This window comes from Fundulus heteroclitus, chromosome 7 (genome assembly GCF_011125445.2).
Source record: "Fundulus heteroclitus isolate FHET01 chromosome 7, MU-UCD_Fhet_4.1, whole genome shotgun sequence".
In the NCBI taxonomy this organism is placed as follows: Eukaryota; Metazoa; Chordata; class Actinopteri; order Cyprinodontiformes; family Fundulidae; genus Fundulus; species Fundulus heteroclitus.
The window spans coordinates 970,522-984,674 of NC_046367.1; the positions used below are offsets into that span (position 1 = coordinate 970,522).

General features: G+C 42.3%; 1 protein-coding gene and 1 long non-coding RNA gene across 4 annotated transcripts in view; one reads left to right on the plus strand and one right to left on the minus strand.

Moving 5' to 3' along the window:
- The window catches only part of LOC105937229 (aryl hydrocarbon receptor-like), a 40,067-nt gene extending 37,422 nt beyond the window's left edge, over positions 1-2,645 (minus strand). For 2 of the 3 annotated variants that reach the window (XR_004931272.1, XM_036138643.1), the window contains exon 1: positions 2,216-2,645. Coding sequence is in view for 2 of the 3 variants with exons in the window: in XM_036138643.1 (XP_035994536.1) it covers positions 2,216-2,274 (59 nt within the window). In the remaining variant the exon portion in view is untranslated. 3 annotated transcript variants of the gene reach the window in all.
- Positions 607-4,529, plus strand: LOC118563639. Its single transcript, XR_004931316.1, has 3 exons — positions 607-1,874; positions 3,754-3,880; positions 4,061-4,529. It is a non-coding gene; the product is annotated as an uncharacterized LOC118563639 (long non-coding RNA).
- Positions 4,530-14,153: the final 9,624 nt, after the last annotated feature.

Below are 14,153 nucleotides of genomic sequence, written 5' to 3' on the forward strand. Positions count from 1 at the left end.
AGGATGGATGGATGGATGTAGGCCGATCCTCCAGCAGACAACAGTATAAAATGTCTCGCCATAAAAGCTAGCGGCTGCTGCGTTTCCATCACTGCCGGAAGGGTGGTCTCCAAGTTATGACGCTGCGTGCTGACTTAGCTAAAACCTGAAGGCTTTACCTCTGACGACGATGTCCATAGGTTCCTGTTTCAGAAGGAGGAGGACACACAACACTAGTTCACACATCTGGAGTGCTGCTGGGCATGATCGCAAACTAAATCAGACTCTTTGAAAGCTAGAACCTGTGCAAGCCACAGGTTCAAACACCAGAACCAGAACCAAAACGCAGCGGATGCTGGCTCAGATAATACCTAAAGCGTTCATCATATACAGGAGGAAAACATTCCCAAAAGCCATATGGAATCATCTGAGCGGTCTCAGCGCTGCAGGATCAGAATCAGGAGGATCTGCCTGCAGAACCACAGTCATGTTCAGCTTCATGGCTGCGCTCCCGATCCAGGAAGGCTTCCCACAAACAGCTGCATAGTTTTCTGGAGCTTTTCCCTGTTTTCCACTGGATGAGCCAGAAATGCTACAGCATATTCAGCATCATGTTTCACTTGTTCCAGTTTAAACTCTTCTATGGTTCATATTTTCCTATTAGGAACTCTGCCTAGGTTCTATATATAATATTTATGTTCTAAGGCACAAATAAAGACGATCCCAACGCTGCATAAATGTGGCTCATTTTAGGATTTTAGTTCAGTTCCAGAGTGTAACCTCTGACAGAGCATCTGAGGTTAAACTTCAGGGGCAGAAGGACCCCAGCAGGAATGGCAGCCAGAGGAAATAATCTGCCTGTCTGAATAACGGCAGCAGATATTCTGGAAATGTCCCCTCCACTCCTTCCAGACTGATCATCAGCAACAATTAGCAGCCTCTTTAATGTCAGCATCCCTGACGACATCTTACCCCCACAAACTACCAACCATTGGCTTCTATGGAGGTGTAGGCGAAACCTTGCAGCTCCTTTCCCTCCTAAGCCTTATGGAGCAGCACTTAACGCTTCTGCACAGCTTTACCATGTTGGCCTAGTTACTGTGTAATAACCCGGTGGGTTCTGTGGCCTATGGTTGTGTCAGTAATGTTTCATTATTTGAAAAGCTGGTCAACATCAGGTTACGTCATTACATCCTGACATCTGATTATAGGTTTCATAAGGCCGGTCAGTCAAGTCTTCTGGAATATGAGATGACCCCTGATCGAATAAATGACCAATGAGCAGCTCTGCTGTTAGCTATAATCTACTGACGTCATACCCGCGCCTCATTACAATAGAGTAACACCTTTGTTGACTAGAGCTCAGGTTTGCTTCGCTTTTTGCTTTTGTCAACTGTTGGTTTATTTTGTGTGCATTCAACACAAAAACTAACAACGAGTTGAATGGGAAGTTGAACAAGCCTAAGCTCTTATCTAAATGTCTGTAGAAACATTTGCTCGTAGTGGCATCCATATTGGGCTATTTCTCCTAACTCAGGCCCAGTCAACAGGTGGCACTGCTGAGCGTCAACAGAAGCGAGCCATGTTTTAGCGCAGCTGGAAAGGCCTGGCTTCTTCAGCGGCTCGTCTGCCTGCGTCTCCTGTCGAAAAGTCCCGACAGGAGACGCAGGCAGAGCCTTGGAGCCCGCCGCCGCCGCCCCGCCGCTGCTCCCGCCGCCTCTGCTGCCTCAGCCCCGCGCGAGGCTGGATCACATTACAAAAAGCCAGCGAGCGGCCGCGAGCCCCCGCCCTCCCCGGAGCATCGCGTGAGAGCAGCAGCCGACTCTCAAACTTGATTGTGATTAATGCGCGAGGGCAAGATGTCCATGCCAGAGCAGCGCAGACGCGGCGTTAAGGTGGTCTGACCAGCACGTCGCCCCCCGCGTCCCTGCTGCGTTATTCGGTCCATTTGAACGTCGCTCGCCAGTCACAAAGTTACTCTGATAGAAAATAAAGGCTGGCAACTGGCAGCCATAACTCGTTTCATAACGATATATTTCAGGAGTTGACTTGAAGCCAATCTTCCTAAGCAGACTTAATTGAAGACAAGGAACCTAAGTGTGGTCGTGTTTCAGGCGAATAAAGTTAGGAGCTAATGTCCAGGTTGACGTGTAGGTTTTTCCTACAGGTGAAAGTGATGTCGGTAGGTGAGCAGCAGCAGAACCAGGTGTGTGAAGGCAGGAGAGACCGAGCTTACTGCTTCAGGACGGGCTTCTTCCTCTTCTTGTTGGCGTACGTCCCCGGGTTCACAGACATCTTGCCGCTCGGTTCTTCTCAGTCCTCCGCCAGCTTCCGTCCCTTCAGCCCGTCCACTCTCTCTCGCTCCAGCTCCCGGTACTTGCTCGGCGAGCTGCCGGGGTCCGCGGCGGCTCGGCGCCTCTCTGACAGCTCAGCTCCCCGGGCGGCCACCGCAGTTGACCTTGGTCGCTCGGCGCTTCGGAGCGCGCTAGACTCCTGGAAGTCTGATGAGCAGGAGGAAATGGAAGTAAAGAAAAGTTTGGGCTTACAGGTCAGACTATGGCCAGCCCCTGTCTTTGGTAAACAAGGCCGCCTTATTATTCCAACTGAGAGTGACTGGAGTGGCGTTTCTATATTTCTCTCGCCCTCGCACGCGCGCGCTGACACGCGGGGCGTTTTCAGGAAACATCTACAGGCTGTCTGTGTTTTAAGGTGGACCGGCCTCTTTCTGCTCCACTCTGCGTGCTTTTCTACACTTCACGGTGGGCCGTGATTTTAGTTTTTAATTCACTCCAGAGTAACAAACGCAAAAACATTTAGGTGCTATTACCATGATTCAAAGGGACATGAATAAAAAGTAATAAATTGATTATTATAAAGGGAGAAAGGCAACAAAGTTAATGAAACAATCCTCTTTGCAAAACTTTTTGTTTTGATAGTTTAAAACCTAAAATTAGAAAAATAGTGATTGTCCAAAAATGTCCTTAAATTGACCGCTTTTAGTCTGATTAGATATTATTTGTGAACAGCAGTTTTTAAGTCATGCTGCAGGTTTTATTACATCCAGGTGTGGATTTTGTTAGGGCCATGGATTTGTCTTTATCTCAAACACTACATTGTTGCTGTGGCTTCTACAGCCTGTAATATGATTTCTTTTCCATGACCGTTGACACCACAGCATACTGCTGCCACCCCCAGAGTCATGCACAGCGTTAGTTTTTCCCACACATGTCCCCCCTTTCCCACATCTTTTTCTTTGATTTTTCAGATCATAAATTAAATTGTACTTCATAATATAAGCCTGGCTGCAACATTGTTGCATAACCTATTCCTGCTTTAAACTTCTCAACCTGCCTGCTGTGTTCCTGGGTTTCCACCATGGTTTCCATGATGCTGTTAGTTCACTGAGGTTCTCTAACAAACCTCTGAGGCCAGAAACAGAACAGCTGCTCAGATTAAATTATACACATGTATTTACTAATTAGAGGACTTATGAAGTAAACCACTACCAAATGGTTTAAGGCTTGTCAGAGTAAAGGGGGAGAATGCAAATGCACGCCAGGCCTCAGAATTTAACTTATCCAGAATTACTAAACCAAACCTTTTTTTCGCTTCCCCTGCCTTGTCTTGGTCTCTCAGCTAATATACCAAAGGACAAAATAAAATTTGTGGTTGGAAAAACTTTAATTTTGTGGTTGGCTAAATCAGATAAAGCTCAAGTAGAATAAATATTTTAAATGTAACCCCTTTCTTTTTTTTCTTACTTTTTTCATGCAGAGGCTGCCATACTAATTGAGACCTGCCAATTTACATGCACCATACAAGCATGACCATCTACAGTCAGATTAACATGAACGTACATGCTCAGCAGTGAGGACAGATCAGCTTTTGCAGCAGATCACAGGTGAGAAATTGAGAAATCACAAACAGACAACAGTCAAAGTCCATTCAGAAAGGCCTCAGTCAAGATTCAAGCTGCTGACTTATCTGCTCTGAGGTGTCAGCTCTAAACACTACACTATTACATAGAAAAACTATAATTAAACGTTGAATCAACTTGTTGAAACTGGGCTGTTTTGCACAGCATCTGCCTCACTGGATGTCCTGAACAAAGCTCAAAGCAGACAAGAAACCCAAACAGGACTTCAGCCAGCCATCAGGTGAAAAGGAGGACCCCAAATGCAGACCAGTAGCTATCCCCTATGTTGCAGGATTTTCAGAGAATCGTTTATTTCCTAAACATGACCTTCCAGTGGCTTTCAAACCCCAAAACACATTGGAGCAAAGACTGGTGGGTCTCTTCCTGTCAATGTAAGGCTCAGATTTGTGTAGACCTTGAATTAACTTTCCTTTTGTTTTTATTTCTGCATGATGAATCAAAAGGCTACTTTGTTTCCTGCAAAAATCTCCCTAACTCCTCTTTCTTTAATAAAATGTATTTTTTATGGCTCACCAGTGCTTTCAACTTGAGTTTAAAGTTGAGACACCTCTGATCTAAACATTCCAGTGTAGCTCTGAGGGCATGTTTTGTTTTTTTACCTGGAAGGTGAACCTCTGTTCCAGTTGCAGTTCTTTTTACACTGCAAAAGGGGAACTTAAAGTAAGTAAAATTTTCTTGAACTATGTTTGTCCTTGATTTAACCAGACACGTTTAAATGATCTGCCAATGGAATACAATTTTTGCTGTTAAAATAGGAACAACTCATCTCAATCATCTTATTTTAACTGCAGTATATCTAATTATCTTATTTTCAGTATCAAATCCATCTGTCTTCCCGTTTATTCTGAGTTACCCTGTCCCTGCTGAAGGAAAGTTTCCCACAACACGATGGCACCACCAACACGTTTCACGATAGGAATGATGCGTTACGTACGTCAATTACATCCACTCAACAATTTTGTGCCAGTTTGCATTTGTCTGTTACAAGAAATCTTTATCCAGTACTCAATGCGATGATAAGAGTTGGTTGCTGTAATGCAAGGGTGTCCAAACTTTTGGGTACATGGGCCAAAATTGTCAAGTCAAAGGAACTCGAGGGCCAAAAAATTAACAGAAATTTTTGAAACTCAAAATAAATTTACTTTTTTTTTTTTTACCTAATCTACAAAATATGATCATTTTAAAAGGTTAAAAAAAGGGTTTTGCTTATTTTTTTGTATTAAAAGATGGTCAACCAGTTCACAAATTATTTTGAATAATTTAATTTGACTCTTTAACTATAATAAACTCTTTTTGGGAAAGCAATATAAGAACAGTATGTGGGTCGGCTAGTCTTTGAAACACTTGCCGTAATTAGCCAGTTTTAATAATTAAATTCAAAGCAGGTTTTAATGCACCAAAGTCTGCATTTAAGTAATTAAATATTGTTAGATAGATGTTACTATGAAATTAAAGAGAATTGCAAAAATGTGTCACGATTTTGTTTACCGATAAACTCAGGATGCACACACGGGACTAAAAGTTTGAGAGTATTTATTACAAGGTTGATGGGTGGAGGTTTGATGAGGCCAGAGGAGCTGGTTGTACAGGAACGGAGAGAAGGTGATGGCAGAAGCTGACGGACCGGAGACAGAGGGTCCACCCTTGCTTGGTGTTGCTCGGCTAGTAGGCCTCGTAGCACTCAGGTTAGCAGTTCATAGAAGACACCAGGGCACAGAGCTGAGATTCACCAGGGCGGCTAGTCAGGTTAGCAAAACTTGAGAGACACCGAGGCTCAGAGCTGAACTCCTCCAGGGCGGCTAGTCAGGTTAGCAGAACTTGAGAGACAACAGGGCACAGAGCAGAACCTCTCCAGGGACAAACAGAGAACAAACAGTCTTTAGAGTGACTGACTGGACTAACCTTAACAGGAGCAAAAACAAAGCTTCCAAGGCAAACGGGGACTGGCATGGAGCGGTGTGGAGTGATGATGACGGCCCAGTGCTGAACTAAAGACAGAGGGAGGTTTAAATAGAGCACTGACAGGTGACACCAGGGTCTGACTAATTAACCAGCAAATGATATCAGGTGTGACTGACTGCTGAGGAGGAGAAGTGAAAATTGACAGAAAATAACTGATGACTGAAAACTAACAATAAATAAAGTCAAACCTAACCCAAAAGAGATGAAAAAATGAAAGTAACAGAAAAACAAAGCCAAACCAAAACTCAACCATGACAAAATGGGTTTATTAAAAGATGAATACTTTGTGTTGAACTTAACATTTTCAACTGTAGGATGTTAACTTTTCTGTAATAATTTTACCCTAATTAAAAACTAAATCTTCCATCTGTAACAGCCACCTTTCTTGAAATGCATTTGGGGGGGGGGGGGGCACCCAGAATCAGTACTGGGGCCACAAATGGCCCCCAGGCCGGAGTTTGGACACGCCTGCAGTAATGTGACCAAATTTGAAAAGTTAAGAACAATGGCAAGTCTCAGGACAATTGTTTTGCTGCTTTCTTAAATCAACTGTAATGTAATGAATTTGCATTGCACATTACACAAATTGCACAAGCAGCCCAAGGATGCTCACTGAGACTCATGACTGTTTGATGTTAAATGTGTGGGAGAACTCTGTGAAAACAGACAATGTGGACTGTAGGACAAACCTCTTTACAAAGAGAGAGGCCATATTTAGAAGCTAATCTGACTTTCAGATGTTAGGATGTCTCAATCACAGCAACTGTATTGACCAATAACTTCTAACTGACCTTACTGTGGCAGGATTGGTGGGAGCCTGTGTTAATTTGATGAATCAATGATGTCCTCCAATTAGGCCATGAGCCACCAGATCATCATCTTAGAAACTAGATAGGAGGCTTTTTTTCTCTAGACGGGGTACTTTACTGGAAACAACTCCCTTCAGATTGAACAGACACAAATACTGGTGCAATTATTATTTTTCATTTATTTTACATACCATTGCGTTTTGCTGCTGTGTGAAACCATCTATGGGATGTTCTGTTGAGTAGTGCTTTCTAAGCAGGCAGCAGCCTGAAAAGAAGCAGGACTCCTGCCCTCTGGGAGGAGGACGAGTTGCGTGTGAAGACCAGGAGGGCTGGTTTTAACACAGCAACGTCTAGCTACGTTTTACTACACACTCCACCGCAGCTCTATTAACAACAACACTCTGCTATTTAATTGTTTCTGCTAATTTTCACTTGTGTGGCCAGACAGCCGGAGCTGACTTTTTAGCATGGTATGGAAGTTACTCCTGGGTGTTGGACAGGAAACCAAGGGCCACACTGCCACACAAAAACGGTGTAAAGTTGTAGTTTTGGGCCTGCCCTTTTTACTGGAAGCATTTCACTCTCTGTCTCAGATGTGATTATGCTCTTGCACTTAGATCACTGAATAACCTGGCAGATCTGTTTCAGGTTACTAAACTTAGCATCAGTGTGTGGAGCTGAAATAGATAAGATCAACAGCTGAGGAGGGTACAGGGACAAAGCACTATTCAATAATCTGTTGTGCTTTCATTCATTCTAAAATGGACATCTGCCAGATCAGTTTTTGCTCACACCCAACCAGATGTGCACTGCTACCTGAGAATCATCTGGAAGACATGCTAGCTTGTTGGAGTGGTGTGCAGCAGCAAACAACAGCGTTACAATACAAAGGTTGATGCAACATGACGGTGTGGGAGGATGTCTGAAAAGACCAACAGACAACGTCAGCAGCTCCTCTCCATGTCTCAGACCTCTGCTATCAGCCCAGCCTATGCAGCTGCACTGATGGGTTGACTTCTCCTTGTCCAAGTGTTGAGTGTGTTACTACTTTGCCTGGGTACTGCTTTAATCTGTTGTAGATATGCTTTGGTACTGGAGGAGGCACCAATAAAGTCATTCTTTTCATAAGCCTCTAAAAACTTCAGGCATGGAAAGGAATATCACCTCAGTGTCACATTCAGTGCCCAAAATTCCAACGAGCGAATCATGTTGGCATGTAGGTATCTGATGCAATAATAATAATACTAATAATACTAATAATAATACTAATAATAACTACACTAAATGACTGGGTCAGTGGAGGATTTGAAACAGGACTGGATACGCAGATTTTAGGTGAAGGGTGTCTGAAACCCATTCGGACCCAGGCGAAGGCTGTCCACGCTGCTCTGGCAGGAAGTGAATCAGTCACTCGCAGCACTGTGTCTGATATGTGCTCCTTATGTGGCAGGCAGCACTGCTCCGGGTCTTAACCAAAGGTTCAGCTGCATTGAACAATCCACTCGTTGAAAGTTTAGATTGGAATGCCCTGTGCTTGTCAATGGAGCCGGGCTCACAGCCACAGACAAGTGTTTCACCCACACTCAGCTCAGCTGGCTGCTGGAAGGAAGGCTGAAGGAAGCTGTGAGTTTTTTTAGACTGAAAAGCAAAATGTACTTTCAGGGAGTCCAGCATCACGCCCATTGGTGTTGAGGATGGAGGTGGAGGAGAAGACAGTGCAGCAACTGTTGTCATTGAAAATACAGTTTAAATTGCAGTAATTGTCTTACAAATCAACATCAGACTGTGGAGGTGGCCATCTCCAGACCTCACATAATGATTCATTAGCAGAATGACTCCTGCAGAAACTGACAACATGCTGGGGAGGCAATTCAGTCATTTAATCACCTGGGCTGGAGCAGGGAGACTCGCTTTGAAATTATTACCTAGTCTTTGGATTCTGCAAAACAAGATTTGAAATTTCATTCTGCTAAAAAAGTTACTGAAGGCATTTTATTTCACTGATGGAGGTGGTGCAGAGAATGCCCACACCTTTTCCAGTGGGTGTCCAGCACTAAAACCACATGCTTTGAGAAATATTCAACAGATAACACTTGGTAAAATTAGTCATTTTCAAAATTAAATAAAAATCAACCAACAGAAAAAGCTGCCCTCAAATTTACTAGCTTGATTTTAGTCCGCTTGGAAGTGCTGCTATGAGGAAGTGTGCTATGGAATGACCCACACCACATTTTAGGCAGTTCATTCAGCTCTTTTCAAAGTGGATCCGTGGATTCTCCTGAATCTTCTATTTCATTTAGTTGTTTTCAAGTCAAAACCAGACCCATCCTCACCTTGCTTGACTTGCTATTTTTTCTTGTTTTTCACGACAGTTTATCAGCTTCTTAGACTTTCAAACTAAATTATCTTTACCTACTTAGGATGCAACAGGTCTAAATATTTTTAATATAAAGTTATGCAGTTGAAAAAATGTTGTGATATGTCAGATTTTGCACTGCTCTTGGGTCAGATAACTGCAGGACGTTGGAGTTTTACTGTGTGGCAGTAAGTGGAGAGTGTGTGTTTGAGGCAGGTATGAAGCATAGCAGAAAAATGTTGACTACTATTTTGGTTGCCATGCTGTTTTAACGACAAACACTGAACCTCCTCCCTGTTGGATCAAGCCCGCTACAGAGGAGAGAAATAAAAGCTGCTATAAAAGCAGCGGAAATTTGGCAGAGTTGAATTGACCAAACCCTTGTGCTGGCCTCACAGGGCTGCAGTGAAAGCACCCCCACATGAGAAAAAGTCAGACGTACAGTAAGGCATTTACTGTCAGCTCATAAATCTTAACAGCTCCAGGTATTATTGACAGTCAGCATAGTTAGAAGCAAAGTCATATAAAGTGATGACTGGTGAGATTCTAATTTCTTTCATTTGCACCTCCTTGTCTCCTCACTCCTCCTGTCTCTGTAAAAACGGTCTTTTTTCCAAACGGTGAAGAATGCCTCACCCCATAAAAATGCAGCAGGAGAAAAGGGAAGACATCCAAAAGACCCCACTGTAGACGTCTTTTAAGTGGCACACAACACATGAATCCAGGTTGTAAACTGAATTTAGAGGGATTACAATCCTAATCTAAATCTTTAGATCTAGGAGAAGGTTACAAGTATTCACATTTCCCACTGCTGCATTGTTGCCAGATTGTAAACTGAGTTAAAAAATACAAACAGAAACAGAATTCAGACAGACGTTCACTCTGATGTTCAAAGGTTGAACATCGGAGCTTAGAAGGAAAACAAAAAAACTCAGTAATGATTAGCCCCACAGATCTTTCTTATTTGATTTAGTGAACATGGTTTCTAGGAATCTGGTAGAAATATTGCTGCATGTGAAGATGGCTTCACCAAGGACATCCATTGTCTGGAGCTGAACTTTTCTCTTTGCTCTCCAGCCTTCTGGGCCAAAAGCTTCAGCTTCTGTGCTCACTCTGACTCCTGACACTAAATGGGACAGCATTTAGGTACACCTGGTCTGGTGTTCTGTTAACTGTGACATCATCCAGAGAAGACGGCTCACCCACTACTACCATCTAATGTAGAACAGATTACTGGATCAATGTGTGCTTCTGTGCTTTTTGTTTCTCTTGTTGTGTCTCTGTTCTGTCTTCTGTAACCCCAGTCGGTCGAGGCAGATGACCGTTCATACTGAGCCCGGTTCTGCTGGAGGTTTTCCTTCCCGTTAATGGGTGGTTTTTCTTTCCACTGTCGCTTCATGCTTGCTCAGTATGAGGGATTGCAGCAAAGCCATGTACAATGCAGATGACTCTTCCTGTGGCTCTACGCTTCTCCAGGAGTGAATGCTGCTTGTCGGGACTTTGATGCAATCAACTGGTTTCCTTATATAGGACATTTTTGACCAATCTGTATAATCTGACCCAATCTGTATAATATGATTGAACTTGACTTTGTAAAGTGCCTTGAGATGACATGTATCATGAATTGGCGCTATATAAATAAAGTTTAATCTATAGCAATCTACAGCAGAATGGCTGAAAATCTGCCATTCTGTGTTTAGGATTGGTCCTGTCAAGACCTCTACTGGACTGAAATGTTGTGATGGTACCATAAAATAGCTGTGCACAAATAAATATCTGCAAACCTTAATGACCTGAAACTATTTTGGAATGAACAATGGGCCATAATTCCTCCACAACAACATAAGTAGCTGATACATTTTTAGAGAAACAAGCTAATCTATTGATCCTAAATTATGGGAATCTGAAGTTTACTATTCTTGATTTTAATGATTCCCAGCAAAAAAGCAAAACTAGAAGAATAAAAGAGTGGGCTCAGCAATGATGATGTTAAATTTTAGACCTTATTTAGCTGCATTTAGATCTTGAAATGCACTCAATTTAAAAAATCTACTTAGGACCAGATACTTTTTACACATGTTCTGATGTTAAACTTGGCTGTCCAAACATTCAGTTGCATTTATAGGTTTGTATCCACACATAAGGGGCAATAAAAAAACAGAATATTGCTACACTCATATTTCTGTCAGTCATTTATATTATTGTGCTTGAGAGATATTTAAGTCACAAAAACATCTTCATTAAAAACAATAAAACATATACCATCTATCTCTACACAGTAAGGTTGTCTGTGTTCTTCTATGGTTAGGGAGTTGTGCTGAAGCCTAGCATTGCCTAAAACTGTCCACCATGTCCTCTCTACATAATGAATACTATATGAGGGACTTCATTTGGAACCTGTTAATTTTATGAAACAATTTAGAACTATTTTGTATAGAGAAACTTTTTTGTGCATTTTAGAGATATTTTGTAAGCTCTTAATATCTATAACACACTCAAGCCCCCCACCTCCCCAACAGCAAACAATAACCCCTGTTGGACATCAAGGACAGATGAAATGGCAAGCTTTGCTGAGAGCAATACAATATACAGAGTTGAGCATAATCTTTTTATCTGAATCCAAAACCTGAGGTCCAAGATGACGTTGCTCGAGGAAGGCAGGAGGAAACATACAGAAGTTGTTCAAGTTACTGAAACTGAAACGTGTCATTCTAATATGTGGGAAAGCAAGCTGTTGAAAAAGAAACGAATACTGCCACCTGGTGGTAGGAATATTGTGAGACAGAGAGGGAGTGATTTTTTTTGTGCAACTGCAGTAACACAGAATCAGAATCAAGTTTATTGCCATGTAGGTTTGCACTTACAAGGAATTTGACTTGGTGTTGATGGGGCAGACAAAAAAAATTAGTATATATATATATATACATACACACACACACAGAAGCTATATACACTCAGTAAACTGTGCGTTAATGTAACGCAGAAGGTCTGGAGATGCTACGTTGGTGTAGCTTGTAGGTCCTGAACAGAGGAGAGAGTCAGTGTCCAGTTTCACGGGCAGCTCTGGTCCTTGTTCATCAGGCTGGTAGCAGATGGAGAAAACTGTTGTTGTGGCGTGAGGTTTTGGTCCTGATGGAGCGCAGCCTCCAGCCAGAGGGAAGTGACTGAAATAGTCTGTGACTGGGGTGAAGGGATCAGCCACTATCTTCCTGCACGCCTCAGAGTCCTGGAGGCGTACAGGTCCTGGAGAGATGGAAGATTGCAGCCAATCAGCTTCTCTGCAGACCTGATGACACGCTGCAGTCTGCTCTGGTCCTTAGCGGTGGCACTAGCGTACCAGATGGTGATGGAGGAGGTGAGGATGGACTCAATGATGGAGGAGTAGAACTGCACCATCATTGTCCTTGGCAGGTTGAAGTTCTTCAGCTGCCTTCTTCAGGAAGTCCATCCTCTGCTGGCTACAATAGGTCTTTATAGAATGCGACTATTGGTGTTGTTTTTTCTACAGTTAATGACTTGCATCTTGTTCAAAGTAAAGCTTCAGCTGTTGTCTATATAGAGTGGAACTGCAAGGCTTTGCTCTTCCTTGTTATCACTGGCCCTCAGCCCCTTTAACCCCTGGTCTGAGGTCATATGAGAGCTACTCGTTTTGGTGTTGTCTGTCTAAATCTAAAGGGAGCGCTTCATTCTCTGGCCCCCTCCAGTTCACAGAGCAATTCACTGCACCCCTTTGGGCCATTTTTAAGTATGCTGAGGGACAGTGTAAGACATTGTATGGGTTAATACATCCAACAACCCAACATTTTTACTTTTACTCATCCATTATCATGGACTACAGAATGGTAGCAATAAATAAATAAATAAATAAAATGGCTGATTCTTAAAGTTGTTGAGCTAGAAGCCCTTGACCTTGTTCAGCAGCTTCTCAGCAAATACTGTGATATCATTCTTTTAAAAAATCCTAACAGAGAATAGAGAAAATTGAACAGATTGAAAAATATCACCCAAACAAAATCTAAAGATATCTATGGAGAGTTGAAAAGTCTACATTAAACTTTTTTGCACTCCAAGTGTCCCAAGTGCAAAAAATATAATTAAGGGCAAGATATGTTTCCTTTGAAGTAGCTTTGTACTAAATATCACCCCCTGAATGGTTGTTGTACACACTTTTACCCATTAAAACCCTGTTATCACCAAAACCTTACTAGTATTGACTTAATCTAAAATGTTCACAGACCTACTCACTCTTTTAATCATGCTCTTGATCTTATGTTGACATAAGGCATAGAGAGTGGACACTTAACTGCTCTCTCTTGTCTGACCACTTTTGAAAATTGAAAATGGTATGTCTATGGTAAGAAGCAAACCAGAGCCCATCAGTCAGAGGAGGTGACCTTTGAATCGAAGCTGGCAAGAATTCATCTTGCAGGCAAGTTTACTTTGATTCCAGTGTTGCATACCTCAACTGAAAATCAACATTAAGAAGATTAGAACAAAGTGGCTCTAAGGTTCATATAATGTAATCAATAGGCTAAACCATATTAAATACATAGGTCTTAAGGTTTAAAAACATCACCTGACCATGTCTCTCCAATATCTGCAGATTGACTATACACAACATTGCTCACTGACTGTCTTCTTGTAAACCATGGGAGATTTGTTTCCCAGACAATTACCCTGGGAACATAGAGTACACGTTTGTGTAAAGGGGATCACCAACTCCAACAATCACAGAGGGGAAAAGCCATAAAGAAAAAATCAAGAATGGGTAATAAAGCAAATTTGGAACCATTTCCAAAGTCAAGTCTGGCAGCATCAGAAGTCATTGGCTTCACACTGTGGTGCCGGAAAGCTCCACAGCTGCTTGATCCAGACTACAACAAGGGATGTTCTATTTAAACTAATGTAGTTTATAGTGCATGAGCTTTGAATGAGTTGGTCAAATTTAAATAACCTAAAACGTTTGCAAACAGTTACAAGTGGAAAAGCTTCCTGCAACGTGACTACAGCATCTTATAAATATCACTTACATAATTAGAAATGTATCTAAATCCACATCTAAGCTGTGGACCAAAACATGATGGAAAAATATTGATCAGTGGATATTTAA